Below are 19,977 nucleotides of genomic sequence, written 5' to 3'. Positions count from 1 at the left end.
CCTGCAGGCCTCCAGAAAACCATTTTTGCTCAAAACTGCCCAAAATATGAAGTGACCCTACTACCAGCTACATGGAGAAAAGGGAAATTGATGCTTGTAAACTGCTGCTGTATTGTGCGCCATAGCACTGCAAACCGGCCTGCATCTGCAGTTGGTTCTGGCTTCCCCCGACAAGAGAGAGTTGCTGGCCACAAGCTGGGATGTTGGCCATCAGGGGCCCACTGAAGAGAATTTGCTTGTGGGGCATGATTACATTGTAAGTAATAAGTTAGGGACCCCGGGGAATCCGTTGAATCTCTTTACAATTGCTCTACTCGGGTCAGGTGACTGACAAGGAAGAGGGAGGGGTGGGAAGAGCAGACAAGGTGCTGAGCCACTGCCAAGGAAGGGGTCTTCCCCCCCCACCCCCAGGGGATGCACAGGGGTCAGGATGGTTTTCTTCCTCCGCAACCCCCAGCCCTGAGTAAGGGGGCAGGGAGTAAATAGTCCCCAGTTCCTCAAGGGGAATTTCTCTCATCATTAGGGATTTATTTTCATTCTGCCATGTGAGAGTCAACAATTGAAATGCAGCAGACAAAAGGCAGTGTGACATTCAGAAATTACAAATAGATCTGTTTTAAAAGTATTAAAATTTCTGGCGGGATGAGAACAGAGATTCCACTGTGTACAGTCTGGCGGGGCGGATCTCCACCCGCAAGGCACTTTCCCTCTCCGGCCTCTCCTAAGCCAGAGCGCTCTAGTTTGTTTCCAGGCTATTTACCTGGAAGGAGCTACGGCGGCCAGAGTTCAAGGGTCAAGTGGAGTGGAGACTTATTTTTACCCAGCTGCAGCTGCAGCCAAGGTGTCTGTGGGATGCAGCACCCACCTCCAAACGGGGAGGGCTGTGCCCACAGTGGACGTAGGTTGTCACTGAGAGATCCCTGTCCCTGCAGTGTCATGGCCAGCAGCCTCGCCAAAGTGCTGCAGGGCTGACCTTCCACTCTATACTGAGGGTGTATCGGGTGTTAAGAAAAATAATTATAGCGCACGAAGCATAACTTCCATCCACCACGCTTCGTGTGTTCACCAAGTGAAGGTACCCCAAATGGCTAAGCGTGAGGTTTTCAAGTCTCCTGTTTTGATTAGCAAGATTCAGCTAGATTCATGCCGTATTCAGCTAGTCGGCACTTCCCATTTTTATTCAAAAATGTGTTAGAAAAACAAAAATGTCATAGTGATTACATTGGGTGTGGAAGAACCAGGTGCAAACTGCTTCACTTTTTGATCTCAGACAGGTGGTTCCAAAGAAACCTCCCTACCTGAAGGATGTGAAAGGCAAACATTTCAAATGCACAAATATAGTTAACGTAAGAACTGGAGCACAGAAGACATGGTAGATTTATGCATTCGGAAGCAGAGACGAGAGTTCCCAGCCCTCGGTGAGATGCCACCCATCCCTGGCCAGATTTAGGGGTTTCTGGTCTTTTACTAACACGCTCTGCTATCTTGCAGTTTCATTGCCTGAACTGGAGGTACCGGTTTCAGAGACGGGGTTGGGAGTCACAGGGGGTCCAGTCTCCCCTGGAGCTGCTACGACGGTCACGTCAAGCGTGATTTCTGGCTATTATTATCTGCACCTGGTCTTTTACCTGGAAAACCTCTGTTGAGGGATCAGAACTGATTCTCTGTCGTGGATGGATCACCATCTGGTTAGGTCAGAAAGGTTGACTCAACCTTAACCTATCCCCACAGGGGCCCCGGCTTGGCTTTGCGACTGGGTCTTTTGGAACCGGTGGAGTTTCAGAATTTTCTAGTGGGTTGGTTTCTGTTGTGCCAAACTCCCCTCTGAGGCTTTGGGGTCAGGCTGGGGGGTCCCGTTTCACCCTCCTTTCCCGCATGTAAGCTCCGCAGGCTTGCCAAGCTCACAGCTCACTGGTTTACTGAGCAAGTTCAGGCCCTGAAACTGGCTGGCAGATGCCCAAAGTGTGGGAGGCCAAAGTCTACGGTGAATGCGGCTGAGCCCCCGGTGGGTGGAAGGTCTACACTGGGGAGCAGAGAGCAGAGAAAAAGGTGTGTGGTGTGGGGGGGGGGAGTGGGAGCTGGTCCTCGCCCCTGTTACATCTGCTGAAAATTACTCTTGGGAAGTATTCCGAGGGGTTGGAGCTTGAATGTCCCATGAACCTCGAGGGGACAAGATGCTCAAGTGGTCAAAAAGATGCTGAGCCCTTGGAAAACGTGCAGAGAAGAGCCAAAAGGTGATCAGGGCTGAGTTGTGCGATGCCCGGTTAAGGGATCCGGGTGGGTCTGGCCTACCGAAGGGAAGAATTCGGAGGGACCTGGTAGCTGCTTTCCAATACCTGAAGGGCTGCCAGAGACAAGGGGGGGGGGTCCACCTCTTCTCCAAAGCCCCCGAGGGCAGGACAAGAAGCAGAGAGCCCGCCTGGTCCTAAACAGAAATTTCCTGGCAGAGATTTGGCACACGATTCTCCAAAAAGAGATCTTAATGGAGATACATTTTCAAATCAACTGTATAATATTTTTCAGTACCTGTTTACTGTGAGTGTGCCTAGAAAGAAAACTTTAATTCAACTCAGAGATGACAAGGACCTGACAGTTTTGAGAAGGACTTTTCTGTTCCCAAAGCAAGGTTACAATGTCTCCATTGGGGCTGTTTGCCAATATTGTATTGATTTATTTGTTAGATTTATATTCTGCCTGTCCTTAAGTCCTCAATATTTCCCCACAACAACCTCTCCATTGAGGGAATTTGGACTGGCAGAGAACGGGATTGGCCAAAGAGCTGCGCCAGGTGGACTTTGTGACAATTGTTCCGGAGAGCATCTCTGCTGCTTTTTCTCCGGGGCTGTGAAGGATCTGCCTCTTATGTATCCTCCTGTGTATTCTTAACTACAAGCCCTCCTAAGCTTTAAAGTGGTTGGCTGTCACACACGGTGTCTTGTTACACGCAGCACAGAAACAAGATCCAACCAAGACCCTCTTCCACAGCCCTGGGACAAATCCATTTGTGAAGAACAGTCTCAACTTGATCACCCGGGCCCCGAATTCTAAATTCAACCAAGACGCTCTCTTATTTCTATTCCAGTCATTTGCCTTCCACATGAACAAGAGGCAAAGAATGTCGACTCACCCATATTTACTTTCAGTAAGATTTCCCCCCCCCCCCCTTAGATCAGTATTTTGGATGTGCAGAAGCCTGGGAAGAGCTGGACTGCTTTAGTGAATTTAGGGAAAGTTCTGTGGTCTACAGCAGAATCCGAATTGATAAGGTCTCTTCACACAGCAGCCATTGCTAGTAATTGTTCCTGCACCAACTGCATGCATGCACGGACTCTGATCAAGAAAAGTGACTTGGGGATGAGTCCCACACAGGGAAATATTTCAGAAGCATCGGAAACAAAAATGCAGGATTAAGATGGGGCAAGAAGTTACACTGCAACTTTCGCCTCGCTGTTCATACAGTCATATGAGTTTCTTTCATGGTTGCTGTAGAAGCAGAGTTCGCTGCCATAAACCAGGAACTGTAATAAACTTCAGTAAGAGATCCAGAAGGGAGGTGAAGCGGAGAAAGGCTGCCTGGCTGAAAAGCCCTTGGCCAGAAAAAGGAGGCTGCATAATGAAGGACGGAGCTTTGATACCATGACCCTTCACCTTTGTTACCCTAGAGATGGACACCTATAAATCCCCCAACATATAGTAGCTACAAAGGGAGATGCCTCCAGGTGTCCTGTGAAACCACCATCCTGAATGTTGTCCTCTGGTGGTGGAACAGACACACAGCCTGCAGAACCCCATTCAGCTTTCCCAGGGGACGCACAGTCAGATTGGCCTAACCCAACCCAGTACTGCCCAGCACGGTCCCCATATCTGAGCTATCCACCCGCCCACCTAAGCCTGTGATGAGCACACTCTGTCTCCAAAACTGAAAGAGCTCTGCAATCTGATCAGCATCCGCTGGGGGGTCATTTGTGCAGTAGATGCGGTTGGTATTGAGAGTCTGTACGCTGTGCCTCTGAACTGGCCTATGGCCACGACTGAGATTGCTGTGGTGGTGGGGGGGGGGCTGCGGTTTGGAACAAGGGACAACCCTGGGCAGAAAGCCTAGTTTGCAGGGGCATCTCTTGCATGCACAATGAGCCTTCTGAACTTCTGACGTCTCTGTGGCTTCCTTTGACTAGTTTGGAAATTAAAAATCTTCTAAAAGTACAGAAAACTCTTCTGGGTCCCTGGTTTATTTTCTGTTATTTCTCTTCCTCCTTCCCTCCCTCTTCTTCCTCCTCTTTTTAAAAAAGAATAAGTTAATTACAGGGAGAATCATAAGACTCCCAGGAGAGGCAATTGCTGTGCAGGTTGTCTCCAGTCTCTTGTCCCTCAATTCTCAGTCGAGCAATCTGTAGCTCCAGCACTGCACATCCACACATTACTTTAGCGGCACTTTCCCAATCTTTGTCGGGGCCAGAGCTCCTGAGAGGAGAGCACTGCTGGGTAGAAAGCTCTGGCTTTGGCAGCCACGTGTAGAGGCTGAGGAACGGATCCAGGCCAGAGCAAGGGACACGGCTGCGTCTTCTGTGGCTTCCTGTGGCAGCCATGTTGCTTTGCAAAACGGCCTTGGGGAGTTGATGGGACTTTTATGTAAAACTGGCATCCTTTGAGGAGTTCTGTCTTTAAAAAAGAAGCTCAGACCCATTGACAACTCAAGAAAACAGAATTGTTGCTGGCAATCAAAGCAGGATGAGAAGAGTAATGAACATATGTTTAATAATGAGCCTTATTTCCTACAACTTCATTTTTCTTTTCTTTGTTTATTCATTTGCAGACTGAAATAATCTACAAAACATAATGAAATATGTAGCTTGGAAAGGCTTTCCAAAAAAATAATTTCCACTCATCCTGACTGGTGAGCATCAAAGGGGCAATAAGAATATGAGAAGATCAAAACCTCTGTAGTGTCTGTTAACACAACAGGTAAGAACAACCTGGGCACAAACATAACATTGCCTAAGGCTTACTTCATTAAAATCGAAAGACGTTAAGAAATGATGCTGTAGCCTAAAAAGTCACGTGAATTTCCCAAACTTCAAATGTATCTGAACGTTGTCCATAAAGAAAGACGGAACCTAAAATTAATGCTCAGCGGTCGTACTAAAAGTGTGGGAAATTAAAGCATCTTTTCCAACCGGTCAATAAATTAAGAAGTAGGAATCCTGAAGGATACCCCTTCCAAAAAGGAAATTGCATTTAATTTACATTTGAGGGTGTAAATTGATTTATAAGGCAAAGGAATAAAAGTAGGAGGAGCGTATCAGACGTGGAGCGGAATTCATCTTCGAGGCCAAAGACCGGGCGTCACGCGGGTCACCACAACTCCTTCAAGCACGGCCCCAAAAGCCGGAGAGACAACCTGCTCAGGAAGTCTCAGAGGATACTTTTTGCAAAGCCAAAGACGTAGCCCACCCGGAGGATTCTCCCTCCCCCGCTCCCCAGTCTGTTCAAATTCTTCTTCCAGTCCAGCATCGCCAGATGCCCCCTGCCCCTACTTTTGTCTCCCCGTCCCCTTGGCCATGCCTGACTTTACACACCCCGGGCTCATCCCCACCCAGCTCCAAGCTAAAGAGGGCGACCCTTTTCTCGTGGGGAAATTGTTTGACACACACACACCCCCGACCATTTTGCCAGGCCTCTGCTGCACCTTTTCCAGCTCTGTTCTATCCTTTTTCAACGATGGCCTGTATACAGTATACAATATTTCACGTGTGAATGTGCTATGCATTAAATTGGAATTTCCGTCTAATTAAAAACTAGTATTAAGTATTTTGCAGTAAATTGATTCAGAAAGGGGTGGCCTCTTAGGCCCAGGTACATCTGCATGAAACTGTTTCTGAGCCAATTTCTAGCAAGGTTTTGTTCAGGATGAAGTGATTGTTCTGGTGGATGATTCACGTGGGAAAACAGATGGTTCTTCTGAACTTCTCAGCAGCTTTCGGTGACCTGTCATCTTTCCAGGTCAGTTGTCTGAGTCATTCGGTTGAGTCACTCTTCTGCAGGAGTTCTGGCCCTTCCTGTTGGGACTTCCCCAGAAGGTGGTGCCAGAGGTCCACTGTTCAACGTCCTGGTCCTTGTCTTCTTCTGTGCTCCGTAACACAGCCATGAGCTGCCCAGGGAGATAATTCCCAACTTCGAGTACGAAGCCATGTATGCTTATGACCCTGAGCTCGGCTGCTCTCTGCTGCCCAGCTCTAAAGCCACCGTCAGTACCTTTAAATGTCTCCTAATCTCAGCAAGGAGAGATAATTGAGGGACTACAAGTCAGGTTAAATCAAGGCAAGTCAGAGGTCACTGCACTTTGGGACTGAGGTTGAAGTTGGTTCTGGATGGGGCTGCATTTGCCCAGAAAGACTCCAAAACCTTGGGAGTTCCTGGATCCCCTGCTGGCACCGCGTTTGAAAGTGTTTGCATCCGGGCCTTTACATCAACTATGCCCTACAGCAGGACCTCAAGTACAAGATGTGGCAAAAAGTGCAAATGTTCCTTGTTCCTGAATGGAACAAGGAACAGGAATTGTAGGAAGCCTGCAGTGAAAGATTGGCATCAGGTACCAACTTCTACCTGGCCAATTTAAGATGCTGGTTTTGTCCTCTAAAGGGCTGGGGGGGGGGCTGCTCCTTTGTGTGGAAGCCTCTCTCCCTATGGGCCTCCCTGGTTGGATCATCAGGAGAGGCTCAGGATGCTTGTTGTCGGAAGCTGAAACGTCCCGGAGAAGGGCCTTGCCCTGCCTCACTCCCGGCTCTAGCAAGGTCCGCTCCTGTTCATCCAAAATGTGGCAATATTTTTTGGACCAAGCTTTTAATTGCTAATTAATTTAATGATTCATTTAACTGCATTAATTTTGGTTTGTTTTTTTAATACTCTGCATTTTCATTGTTGTAAGCTACTTTTGGTATTTGGAATAAACAGAAATGCAGGCTATCATTTTTAAAAATAATTTTTGAAATGCATTTAAAGCCATCCAGTAAGGGCTGCGTGCATATTCTTAGCCAGATTCGTCCAGGCTGAAGGTGCTGGAAGAATTGAGTCTGCACTCTCCACAAAAGTTCCCTTCTCTCCAGTCCAACCTACTTTGTCTTCTGTAGCTAAGAGGAGATACAACTCAGAGAAAATAAATGAAAATGTCACCTTGGCAAAGTCCTTTTAAATTCAGACTAAAAGGGAAAAACAGGAGGCATATATAAGCATTCGTATTTCAACTCCATTTCCTGTAGCAGGAAAAGTCATTTCTTGAGAAACATTCTCTGCAGTGCCAGTATCCAATAAAAATGTTTTATAAGTAACAATTACAGATTATTCTCTTGTTACAGCAACGCTATCACTTTATGCACCAGATCTATCACCAACTTTTAATTAACCTGATTAAGGAAATAAAAACAGCTAGGAAATGGTAATGACAGATGATTTCAATAGCGTATTCAATCCTTGTAAATGTGCTATATTATTGCAAGAAATATTAAAACCACTTGAAAGCCTTAGAATGGCAGTGAGTTTCTTACAGTACTAATATTTTGAAGGAAAAATAAAGTATAAACAGATTGATAAAAGTAAAAGAACAGTGGTTAGTAAGCACATATGTATAATTAATGACAGTTAAAGAACAATACTGATTTAATTGGTTTTATAGAAGCAAAAAAAATCTAAAACAAAAATATTTTGAAAATAGGGAGAAACAAGATAAGTTATTAGTTTATAATTAGCAAAATTACATCAGGATTTAATGTAGGTACTGAAGTTTTATTAATTGAATATCAAGATAAGAAACTCAACAAGGATACTGAGTAGTAGTAAGGAGTGGAATCCAGTAAATGCAGTTTCCTGGACCAGATATTCTAGATCTGGGCAACCTGAGGATATGTGGAGTTCAACTCCCAGAATTCCTTAGCCCTGGTCACTGAAGAATCCTGGGAGCTGAAGTCCACATACCTTCAAGAATCAAGATGCTAAAGTTCAAGACATTGACCTAGACCATTTTTTCTTCGTGGCATCATTAGGAATTTTAGCAACTAGACTAAATAATGTAATATCTAGTTCACCCTCAGTCAAGATTGACAAATGCAAAGTAAACTAACAATTGAGAAATTACACCGTAATATTCAAAAATAAAATAGTAAAAATTAAAATTTTTAAAAATGAGTATTTTAAAATAATGGGAAACAAGTCCAATAGGAAGAGGGAACATAAAACTAACGAGGAAGGAAGAGAATGAATGAAACATGGACGGAAATAATAACTTGCCAAAATTAATAGATCAGCAATTATTAATTATTCCCAATAAAGACAAATGTGACACAAACAGAGCCTATATACAATGCTGAAAGGCTGAACTGGCCGCTGATGAAGCCCATCCTCTCTTTAAGACAGCAACTGCTTAGAGGGGGGAGAAGGCGGGGGACGGGGGTGCGGTGGGGGTGGTGTGTGTGGAAACGAGGGCAACTTTAAGACTTGTTGACTTCAACCCCTGGAGCTCCCCAGTCAGTCAGCCAGCGTTTCTACCGTCACCAAGGCTGAAACCAAAGTAGCCGGAAAAGAGAAGGCCGGCCTTTTGCTCTTCCCATTACAAAATAGTCTTTAATTTGCCAGGCAGCTAAAAATATTGAAGTGGAACCAAGCTGGCAACATTCTGAAAATATTTTTATAATGATTTATATGTATCTGTTGTTTTATTAAAGTCATCCAGAGTCTCTCTTTGTTTAGATAGTTGACCATATAAATGTGATTAGCAAATAAAACAGATATAGAGACAGAGACAGACCTATATTTTAATATTTGCTCTTTCCTACAAGCACAGGTGCCTCTGCATCTATCTCTCCACGTCTCCTTTCATCTGGCCAGTATAGTTTAAATTGTTTATATCTTCTAAAATCATAATTCATAGGAATTATAATCACAATCTAATAGATTTTGAAGAAAAAATAAATACGAAAATCACATCTTTAGGAACATTATTGCCAATAGGCATGACGTTTGATTTTTTTTGTATACTTGGCATATTTTCCATATTATTATACAATTTCAACAAATATAATATTTAAGAAGCACCCAAATACCATATGAATATAGGGACAATTTGTATTCCAGTTCAGGCCTGTGCTTTTCCTGGGTATCACCAGTTTATCTTATTAATCACTCCGGGGGCTCTAGCACCAATTAAATATTAAAGGAGATAATGGAGATTCGTGATGCACCCCATGTTGCAGGGGGGGCTTTTTTATTTGTTTTGCCTTTATAAAAGAGAACAAAGGAAAAAGAATAACAAAAGGAAAGAGAAAGGAAAACAAGAGAAAGAAAACAGTGCAATAAAAATTATGCAGGTAGTACATAAATATAATTTTTGTATAACAATTTAAATAAAGGATAAGCACATTTATAGTAACTGTAATCATATGTATATATAACCTACCTCTGTAACCAACTCATATGTAAGTCATAGTAACATCTGGTCTTTGATCCACTGAGGAACTGGGGCCATAATTTTATCTTTTATCTTTCCGGTGTTGAAGGGCGATAAGGAGGTCACCAGGACCCCTTCCCGTTGGCCAGCACAGCCGCGAGAGCTGCCTGGTTCCAAAGAGTGTAGATGTCGAAAATATTAAACCTGATATCTGAGGCAAATTCATACATGTAATAACTTTTCCCCAAAATTTTAGGACATTGTAAAAAATACATGTTTTCATGAAGTGTTATTCCCATTGCATCTCCCACGTCATTCCTTTTTAATCAATGTAATACATAATACAAATAAACAAACATCTGAAAAAATAACAGCAGACCAGTAATTTCACACATGCACCCTTGCCCGAGATCCTGGGGGAAGAGCCAAGTTTTAAGAGTCACTTAATGGAGTGTTTGTGTGACACTGTTAAAACAACAGGACACAGAAAGGCTGATCTCTCCTGATTGTGTGGGATAGCACAAACTACAGAGGGTGGGGGGGATAATCCCCCAGATAATCAACCCCTAAACTGTGGAAGGCTGTATAGATAATCACCAGTGCCTTAAATTGGGCCCAGAAGTCTACCAGTAAGAGCAGTGCGGTTTCCAAAGCAGCTGTGTTAGGTTGGCCTAGCACGGCACAGCCACTTCCTGCTGGGATGCTGCCTTCTGGACCAGCTCGTCTCCCACGTGGTCAAGGGCAGCCTCAGCAACTGCAATCCACTGCCAGGCTCCAAATGTGAGGTGACCAAAGAGTTATGTCCTAAGAGTTATGGGCACAGCTGGTACTCCAGAGGAATTTGTGTGAAGGCCTTCTTGGCCACATCTGCCAACTGTTCATCAAGCAGGAGTCCCCAAAGACCTCAGGATGTACATCAGTTCTAAAGGGGGAAATACAACCCTGTTGAAGACTAAATAGGGAACAGGTCTAGATGCAGGTGGCCTACATCACCATGGCCACTTGGCCTTGTAAAGGTTAACCTTGAGCCTGTTCTTCCAGACATTAAGACAAGACCTTGATGGCACCACTTGGCCAGCTTGCTGTCAAGATGAACAATGGGTATCATCAATGTATGACCCCAAATGACAAATGACCTTACCTGGTAACCTTGTTTGGTGTGAAATGAAGTCCAGTGAGGGTCTTTGAGGAGGCAGGCCACACTGCTTCCCTCAAGGCTTGTGGTATCACCCGCTTCTCTTAGCAAAGCAGATATTGCTGGCTGGACCCAACAGGAGATTGGCCTTCACCAGCCAGGAAGGGCAGGGTAAGCAGATGGCATCTAGCAGATTTCAGTGTCCTGTCCACTCCTTCAGGAATTACACCTTCAAACTTGCCCCAGGCAGTCACACAAGATCTTGCTTTTATTCACCTGGGAAGACTTGCCAGATTAGAGCCCAACTCCTAGCAAGTCCAAGCAACTTATTCAGAATACACAATTAAAGACAGAACATTTCTTTATGCAAGAAAAACAAACTGAGGTGCAAAACTTCACAGACTCATGAATGGAGGTTTTTAATCACACACAGAGCACGTCAATCACCAAGAAAATTATTTTTGCCAAAGAAAGAGGCCAAGCGTCCAGGGTGCAATTAGGCATTCAAAGGAGACATGACATCGTCACTGTTCAGTCGTGACACGGTTCCCGTGACAGAATGCGTGGCATAACATCATAAAAAGAAACTCGCGAAGGCCATCCAGGGCTCTGCACCCTGCTGGGGTTCTCCCTGTGGCTGAGCTAAATGAGAAAGAGACCCTACCAGGCCATGCCAGGTAGACTGCTAACAATACAACTCAGCTGTTCAGAGGGGAAAAGAAAATTTGGGTTTTATAAAAGAATTTCTGGAGAAAGAGAAGGAGAGTCACGAAAGCTTCAGCACCGTTTTAAAAAACTCTTGATCTTTCTTAATTATTTTTCTTGGGGCTGTTCTAGTTCAAAGCTATTTTAGTATATATATAATGTATCGATATTTTATGTGCAATTGCGTTGTATTATGATACAATAACGTAAACTTATATATGTTCAATTTGCAGACTGGAAAGCCCCACTTTCTGCTTCCTTATGAGAAATGAATATAAAATTGCAGATTGAAGAAAAGTTAACCCCAAGTTGTGAAAAATGCTTGAGAAACGGTAGCCCCAAAAGCCAACCACCCATTTCATGAATGCCTCATGTGGACCATGCAGGGGAGTAAGAAACAAGCGGATGGACAGAGTGATTCCTCCAGCATTGGGAGTCTGCTGGACGACACCGACAGAGAAGTGTGCAGCCTCACCGACCGAGCTTTCAAAAGTCTCTGCGTGGCTGAGCTTCAAACACCTTACACAGATGTAGACCCCATTGGGCCATCCGGCATCCCCCACCAGTTCTCTAGCCAATTCTTTCACGGCCCCTGGAATTACGCCATCAAGAAAAACACCCGTTTCCCCAGGCAACGGTCAGAAAAGGAGCATGCGACATTCCTACTTTCCGAAGTTTCTTCTAACTCCAAAACTCATGAAGACAAGAAGTATTCCCTAGTCCACCCAAGCATAAGAAGAAAACTAGACTTGCCGCTTTCTGATCTGCACAACTGTACACATATCTCAAAAGTGTCTTCTTTGATAAAGACCTTTAATAAGGTTGACAACCAGGTCTCACTACTGATAGCCAAGCCGCCGGCAAACAGCAACTGGACAGGGTGTCCGTTAATTTGTGGAGACGAAACGGCTTTCTGGAGTGACAGAACAATTGTAAACATCCAAACGGGGATCTCTGAACTTCCAGAGCCGCGTCCAAGTGTAGCAGATCCCAGCGGTCAGCGCAAAGCACAGAGCAGAATAGACCTGGCCTCCCTGAGCCAGCCTGTGCCTCAGCTTTCTCAGGCAAAGGCTTCGAACGTTCCCAAGTTCAGCATCTCTGACAAGATGGCGAAAACCAGAACTGGGAAAGCGAAAGAACTAGCCAGAAAAACTAGCTTTCTCCACAGCGAAAACAGCGCTTTTGAGTCATGGAATGCACACCATAAGAAACTAATCGAAGTGGGAGAGAAGATGCCCAAAGATGGCAGCCTCGGTTACTTTGAGGAAGCACCTTTCTTTAAGAAGCCTTGCGTTTCCGAGCCAAAAGCGACGGAAGAGAGCTTCTCCGATGATCCTTCACCAAAGTCTCTCTCCAAAGCCTCCTTGCCTTTGTTGCCTCTGGCAAGGGTATCTTTTCCCTCACCGACCGGTGCAAAAAGTGCTGCAGCCCAACAGCTGCTGCCCCAGGTACTTGCACCTGTGCACGAGAGTCCTTCTCCAGCCTCCCTGACATCGAGCACGCTTTTCCCACCAAGAATGGCCCCCCCACTTCCAGTGTCCAAGGCGCCAGCCCCCCCGCCCTCTCCCCACCAGACCTCTCTCCCTCCAGAGGCAGCATTCCATCCAGCTGATGCCCAGGAGATACGGACGCCGACGCCACCCGTTTCTATATTAGCAGAGAAAACCACCAAGCCAGACTCTGAACTTGGGGTAGGAGGCGGCTGCCCACCCCCGTGGAGGAAACAGAAGGCTACTTTTAGCAGAATGAAACTGGCGGAGGTCAGAGCAGTCGAAGTGTTAGAAATAAAAGATTCCCCGTACAGAAAGTCACCCGAGGTGGCTCCTTTGGCCAAAACATCTGCAGCTGAGTCACGTGTGGTTTTGTCTGACCCTTCCTTTGGCATCTCGGCCCTGCTGACTCCGGCCCTACCCCTGAAGCCGAAGAACGAAGGACCCCCGGGAAGCCGGCTACTAGTGGTGACTCCGTTCCTGTTGGAAGCTGCAGCAACCAAAGAACCTGGGGAGAGGACATTTTATTCCCAGAACGATTACAAGTCTAAAGCACCCCGTTTACTGTTTAACCTGAAGGACATCCGAAAACGTGTGAAAAGCACTTACAGCCCATCTCCCCTCCTGAGAGGCCTGGAGGACAAAGACAAGCTGAAAGCCCAGGCCCACCTGAAAGCAGATGTCGTGGCAACCAGCGCACCGGATTATAGCAATAAAGAAATACTTGCTGGTGCCGATAAAGTTAACATCTTTGAACAAATGGACTACATTGAGGAAAAGGACAATTTCGCCAGTTTAAATGAGAATTTTATCAGTGATGATGTAATGTTGAGCTTATCAAAGTCAAGGGCAGGTATTTTAAAGTACCAAAATAAGAATCATTTGCAGCAAAGTAATTCAGTATACACAGAGGGCGCTGAGGCGATTTCTGTGCACGAACACAATAAAACTCAACCTGCTTCTTCACCCGAACCTTTCCTGACAGAGGTGGCAGCCGTAGAGCAGGAGGACATGCAGAAACATAAATATAAAAAAGTCACTTTGGGTCAAGGTGCCGATGAAGCATCTAAAAGTCTGTTTTCTCCAGCTGAAGAAAACAGAAGCCAGAGTGGAAGCCAGGCCTGCTCCTTGGCTGGGAACGGCCCCAAGGGCGGAGGAAGCCCCGGTCCTTCTGAGCAACCGGCTGTTGCCACTGCAGGCCCACCGTTCCACGGGACGCCCTGTTCTCTGATGCAGCTCTTCCAGAAAGCCTGTCTTCGGGAAAGCCAGAGAAGGGGGAATGGCACGGGTGGAGGAGGACGGCAGGGCAGCAGAGAGACGGAGAAAGCCAACAGAAAGGATTTGCACGACCACCCGCTCAGCAACTGTGGCTCTGCTGTGGATGGAGCAGACCAGGGGGAGGACGGAGATGAGGATGGCTCGCAAGAGGCAGCGTTGGAGGAGAAGGAGGAAGATGGCTGGAGAAGCACCGACTGTGAGGCGGAAAGCAAGCCTGAGGAGCCCCTCACGCCAGCCGTATCAAGCGTGTTGAAGCCCACTTTGTTCACGATTAAAGACAACACATTTAAGTCGCCCCCTGTGACCAAAGCAGTCAAGCTGCCTCTGCTCAGGTCTTTGTCCTGTGAAGTAGCCGCTCCGAACGCCCCGGAGAACCCCAAGGATGCCGAGACAGACAGAGAGGGGGAGGGGGAGGAGGAGGAAGAGGAGGAGGAGGAAGGATGGGGGTCTATCCAAGGGAACAGGGGCTCTCAGGTAGCTGACGAAAGCAGTCTAACCGCAAATTATAGCTTTAGTGAAGGATTAGATCATTTTTCTATGATGGCAGATTCTGAAGAAACCGATTGTTTATCAGTGTTATCGGAGAAAGAATTAAAAAGCCCCGAGAAATTAGCTATTTCCAAAGAGAAGGTCAGAATTAGAAAGTTAAGGCCCAGTTCTGCCATTCAGCCAAATCTGGACTTTGAAAGTGAGCCAAGACAAAGTGAGGAAAGGTCCCCTACGAGAGAAAGGACACATTATACGAAGAGCCGTGCCTTCACTAGGCAAAAGGGTGGTCCTTGCATTAAGAAAATAATAAGTCACGAGGTAAAGTCTCCCACAGTGACAGAAAATCACGCTTGTTCTCCTGTTTCCAGGGATGCCTTTGGAGGCACAACTTCTTTGTTGAGTAATTCAGCCGGTTCTACCGTACAAAGTCCAAGGTCAGATACTGTGGTGCCAACAGCTTCCACAGGTCCATTGTCAGATACAACTGCAGACCTCAACATATCGCACACTGAAAAAGTAGCGAATTTTCCACTACACAAAGCCATAGGAAGTATAGATAAACCTTCCACAACACCCACGCTTGATCCAGAACAAGCCTATCAGCTCCCTGGAGATCCTGGCAGCCCTTTGGGGACGAATGAAAGACTCCAGCTGATGAGTCAGATGGGAAGGACAGCAGCCAAACCCCCCACGGTGCCCCCCAAGACAGAAAAGGCATTGCGGAGGGCAAAGAAGCTTGCAAGCAGGAGGAAAAAGATGGAAGCTCAACAAAAAAAGCTTCAGGAGGAATCTCTGCCCCAGAATGAAGATGCTTCATGCCTGATGCCAGCCCCACCTCTACAGTCCCTCATCTGCCCTGACTCTCCCTTGACTACCCCAAAATGTGGTCTGATAAAGCATCAGCCTTCGCTCTCCTCCAGTCCCTCCCCCTCTTTGCCTGCCACTCAGCGTAAGCTGCTCCAGGATCCGGATTCAGGGGAATACTTTATTGTAGATTTGCCTCTTCGGTTAAAGACGCTCTACGATCTGGAGAGCGGTAGATATGTCCAAGTGTCCACTCCTCCCTCCAAAAGGAACTCGTCTCAAACGCCTTCTTCAGAAGCCTCCTTCCCCACCTGTGCCTGGGCTCCCAGCACTCTCCCGCCCAGGGTGGCTTCCGTTCCCACCCTCCCATCGTCCACTCCGCTTCCCAGAGCGTTTGTGAAGGTCTCGGGGACGGCCTCAGGTGAGCCACTGAGGGTCTCCTGCCCAGGGCCTTCGGAGGGTCTGCCCTGCCCAGACGCAGCCCTGCTTGATATTCATAGCCAGAGTGCCGATGGGTCCCCCTCAAACTCCGAAAAGGGTAGGAGCCCCCTTGCCCCTGAGACAGCGGAGGGCACAAAGGCTTCGGCCAAAGAGTTGGTGGTTGAAGGTGCACCGCAAGAGTGTTTGCTGTAGCTTTAGAAGAATTGCTAGGCACACCTGAAAGCACAAAAGGTGAGGAATGCCACTTGCACAGCAATTATAAAATAACGTCACTTTTTGGCCTTTTTGCTAAGATCAAATGTAGAATAAGAAAATATATTAATGCGAATTCACTTTTTTGTTTACTCTGAACAATTCTAATCTATTCCGTACATCGGATGTACAATGCAGAAATACTTTGACCTGACTGCCTACGGGCTGGGTTGGAGCGATCTGAATTCGTACCTCACCGCTCGGGCCCTCACGATCATAAACGTAATTCTGAGTTCAAACATCAGGTTTTATAGGTCTGAAGAGAAACGAGTATAACGTCAGGTTTTGAAACTGGGTGATTGAACTGGATCTGAGTGATATATTTGAAATGAAATGTGCCCACATTTCACAGTTCTGTTTTCTATTGCTTATTTTGTTGGCAACACAGTGGAGAAGAGAAACTAGCATTTTTTTTAAAAAAATATCTGTAAATTTGTGAAACTACTAAAAAAAAAAAGCCCAGGCAAGGCCTGGATCCAGCTGACCTCTGTGTTCCCTCCCTCTGAATGGCCGGTGGTCAGCCACCCTATAGGAAGACACGAGATGGTCAACCTGCCCCGATGAAGCTGGAAATTAAGGGGGGAAAAGAGCAGATGTGGGCTACCCCTGTAGCCCTAGGCCCCCTCGCTACACCCTCACTAGCCTTGCAATGGCCATTGACAAAAATCAGTTGTGAGGTTTCTGGCTGTTTTGAGACAGGAAATGCACAGCTTCTATTATATCACTTTGAAATAGACTTTATGCAAATAGATCCACTAATTCTACTATGTCACTTTAATATAGACTTTATGAAAACTCACATATGGGCACAGGAAAATTCTAGAACTGCCCATTTCACATCACCATCTTGTGAATTGGGCCTTAAGTATTTTTCTCCAAAGAATCCACTCCTTCAAATCTCTAAAGATTTTGGATTTAGTTTTCTGCCAGTGGTAAACTAGTAAGATGGAAAGCAGTCTGGAGAACACGGATCTGTTCCCTCCCCCAAGTGTCCTTTTATAAATTCCTTACATAATCAACCAGCCTAGTTTCCCCCTCCCCAAAGACAGAGATAAGATACATCACAGGAAACAGGATTGGAAGGCTGCAACTCTCTTTGTCAATCTTCTGCCACTTCCCTTTTGGCCTCCTTCCTACACCCGGATCAGGAAAATTGGTTTCCAAGACCCTAGAAGTCTTCTGCTGTTGGACTGCATTGTCCCTTTGGGTATGGAGGTCGCAATTTAAGTCAAGTGTTGCGCTGAGCTCCACATTATGATCATTCAGAGATTCAGTTAACTCAGGGGTCTTCAAACCTGGCCCTTTTATGACTTGTGGACTTCAACTCTCAGAATTCCTCAGCCAGGCAAGTCCACAAGTCATAAAGGGGCCAAGTTTGAAGACCCCTGAGTTAACTGGTGGCCAACTGGGATGTTTTGCCTTCAAACAACAGAAATGTTGAATTGAAACAAATAGCAGTTTTTGTAGCGTTGACTGTCCCAATGAAAGTCTTGTTTGTACCTATGCAAGCATTTCTTTCCTGAATAAGATTCCACAGGGGCAGAAATCAAGGCTCCTCAAATATTATTTCAGTTTGCTTATTCGCCTAATTGGAATAGCTAGCATTCTCCAAAGGGATTTCTTGGACAGAAATAAGCCTGAATCTTACTAGCCACATGCTGTAGTTCAGGAGCCGGGGGGTGAGGGAGGGTCAACACTACAAAGACTGCTATTTTCCTTCTGTTGTTTAAAAGAACACCCCAGGAATATGATTGCCAGCAAAGCAAAGCTCTGTAGATCATTATTTTTAGCCCTTTGAATATCTATTGCCTGTTAAGAAAACATTAAGTTGTGAGAGCTCTGAGTGTGCACGTGTGTCTTATTTTAAGCCATTTTTTTCAGTCACCATGCAATACTCTGAAGGGAAGGGCAAAAGGACACAGCTGCTCTGAAAGGCTTCATGGTCTCAGACGGAGAACGGGGAGGCTGCAGAAAGATCAATCGGGACTTTTCACAAACAGAGCAACTTTACGTTTGGTTGTCCCTCCCTCCCCTCCCCCTTTTTTTTGACTAATGTTGCCTGATGAAAAACTCTTGGATTTCAAAAGCTTGCAAATTTTATAACACTTCAATAAGCCAAATAAAAGTATTGCCTCCACTGATTTTGGATTTTTATTTCTCATGCCCAATATGGCTACTACTTTTAAAAAATATTATTAAAACATATTTTATTTTTAGGAGTTTTGTCACTTCTGGAAACAGCAAAACAGACTTTAAACCAAAGAAGCAGAACCGATGCAGGCAATATTCATCCTCCTCCGGCTGACAACCCAGAAGCAGCCCAGGAGGAAGATGTGGGTGGCGGCCCATAAGGTTGGGTGGGGGCGTTCACTCCACCATCACTGCCACCCAGGCCGCCTTTCAGCGCCTTCTTCCTGGAGAAGCCAGGGGCAGGGCGAAGGGGAAGGTTCCCCCCCCTCCAATGGTCTCCAACTCGGGGGGGGCGATGCTCATCTCCTTTTCTTGGCCGAGGGAACCAACATTACCCAAAGACCATTTCCGTGGCCACATGGCCAGCATGGCTAGATGCCACAGGCGCATGGAACGCTGCTTCCCTCCTACCACAGTGGAACCTATTTATCTACTTGCGTCTGCATGCTTTCAAATTATTTCCCATTATCTGAGTGAAGATGAAAGTCGGGTTGATATAGAGGTTAAAGCTAGAAGCCAGCAGAGGGAGGGCTGCAAGGGGAAAAAACCTGTCCCTGCATCTGGTTGTCTTGGCATACAGTGCCCTATAGCGCCATCCCGAGGGGAGGAGTTGAAACAGCTTATGCCCAGGATGTGAGGGGTCTGCAGGGGTCTTCTCGGCCTCCTTCTGACCTGTGCGATAGGCAGGTCTTCTATGGAAGGCGGGCATTCGTTTACATTTCATTTCATTTAAAATTATTGAAAATTATTTTAGTATGTTAGCATATCCTTTGTCAAACCTAGCTAAAAAGCAGTTCAGATAAAGCTGTGTGATTGCCAGTATGCGGGGTAGTCCGGTAACTGGATACAGACAATTTATAGGAGTAAGTGAACCTGTTTCAAACCCATTTTAGTTATTTAATAAAAGTCAATTTGTTCTAAGTTAGCCAGCGTCTCTGCTATTCTGCATCTTTCCCATATTCCAGCCAGTTATGTTGTGTTAGAGACTTAAAGAATTTCTAAACTTGCAAGATGTGTAGCTGAGCAAACAAAAGGGGAGGAAACAGAACAAGGGGAAGATACTATCGTGCCATTTATAAATCCTTATTACAATCTGCAATTATAATTTAATGTTATATTATATATAGTATAAACTGAATTTGCACAGTGCATTAACCCAAAATCTGGTTTGCTTGATTTAGTGGGATCTCTCAAACAGGGAAGTTATGGCTTAGCATGTTGTGCAACTCCAGCAAATTGTGATTTATTCTTTAAACCCTGGTTAGCCAAGCTCAGCACGGTGTGAACTCAGCCTCAATGTGGAGTCTCTCTTCCGGAAGGCAGATTTGTGGACCAGACGGCCTGAGGGCTGCTGCCTGCCGTTCAGCCCGAGGCTCCCTCTTTCTCTGCAGCCTTAAAGGCCTCCAAAGCGCGGAGGCTCCGCTGGGCGGGTGGGAGAAATGGATCCTTGGGCTACAGCTGCATTTAAGAGAGGAAACCTCTGGTGGGAAGTAGAATGCTGAAATTTAATAAAGAATAATTCATAGGCAGAAGGATTAACAGGGAAACTAGTTCAGATGACAAAGCAAATCTAACTTAATTAGGAAAGAAAGTTAGGCGCACGGAACCAACAGTTAAATATGTAACTCCCCTCTGTACCTGTTGGGATCACTGGGTCAAACTGCGTGTTGCATTATCTGCAGGGCCGGCTGCTGACTTGAGCCCTTTGGGCTCTGCCCAGGAAGCATCTCTGGAGCGTGATCTCCACGAGCAAGCCT

General features: G+C 45.9%; 1 protein-coding gene across 3 annotated transcripts in view; it reads left to right on the top strand.

Annotated features, from left to right (window-relative positions):
• The window catches only part of LOC310640630 (cardiac-enriched FHL2-interacting protein), a 38,113-nt gene that overhangs the window by 8,349 nt on the left and 9,787 nt on the right, over positions 1 to 19,977 (top strand). The window contains exons 2-3 of one of the 3 annotated variants that reach the window (XM_083363043.1): positions 4,814 to 4,962; positions 11,510 to 16,009. In XM_083363043.1, coding sequence (XP_083219169.1) covers positions 11,648 to 15,970 — 4,323 coding nt within the window. In that variant the 5' untranslated portion in view covers positions 4,814 to 4,962; positions 11,510 to 11,647 and the 3' untranslated portion in view covers positions 15,971 to 16,009. Of the gene's footprint in view, positions 1 to 4,813; positions 4,963 to 5,934; positions 6,001 to 11,509; positions 17,299 to 19,977 lie in introns of those variants that run through there. The other 2 variants (XM_083363042.1, XM_083363044.1) reach the window with 2 other exon arrangements.

This window comes from Vipera ursinii (genome assembly GCF_947247035.1).
Source record: "Vipera ursinii genome assembly, chromosome: 4".
Taxonomy (NCBI): domain Eukaryota; kingdom Metazoa; phylum Chordata; class Lepidosauria; order Squamata; family Viperidae; genus Vipera; species Vipera ursinii.
This window is presented reverse-complemented; position numbering and strand designations above follow the sequence as displayed.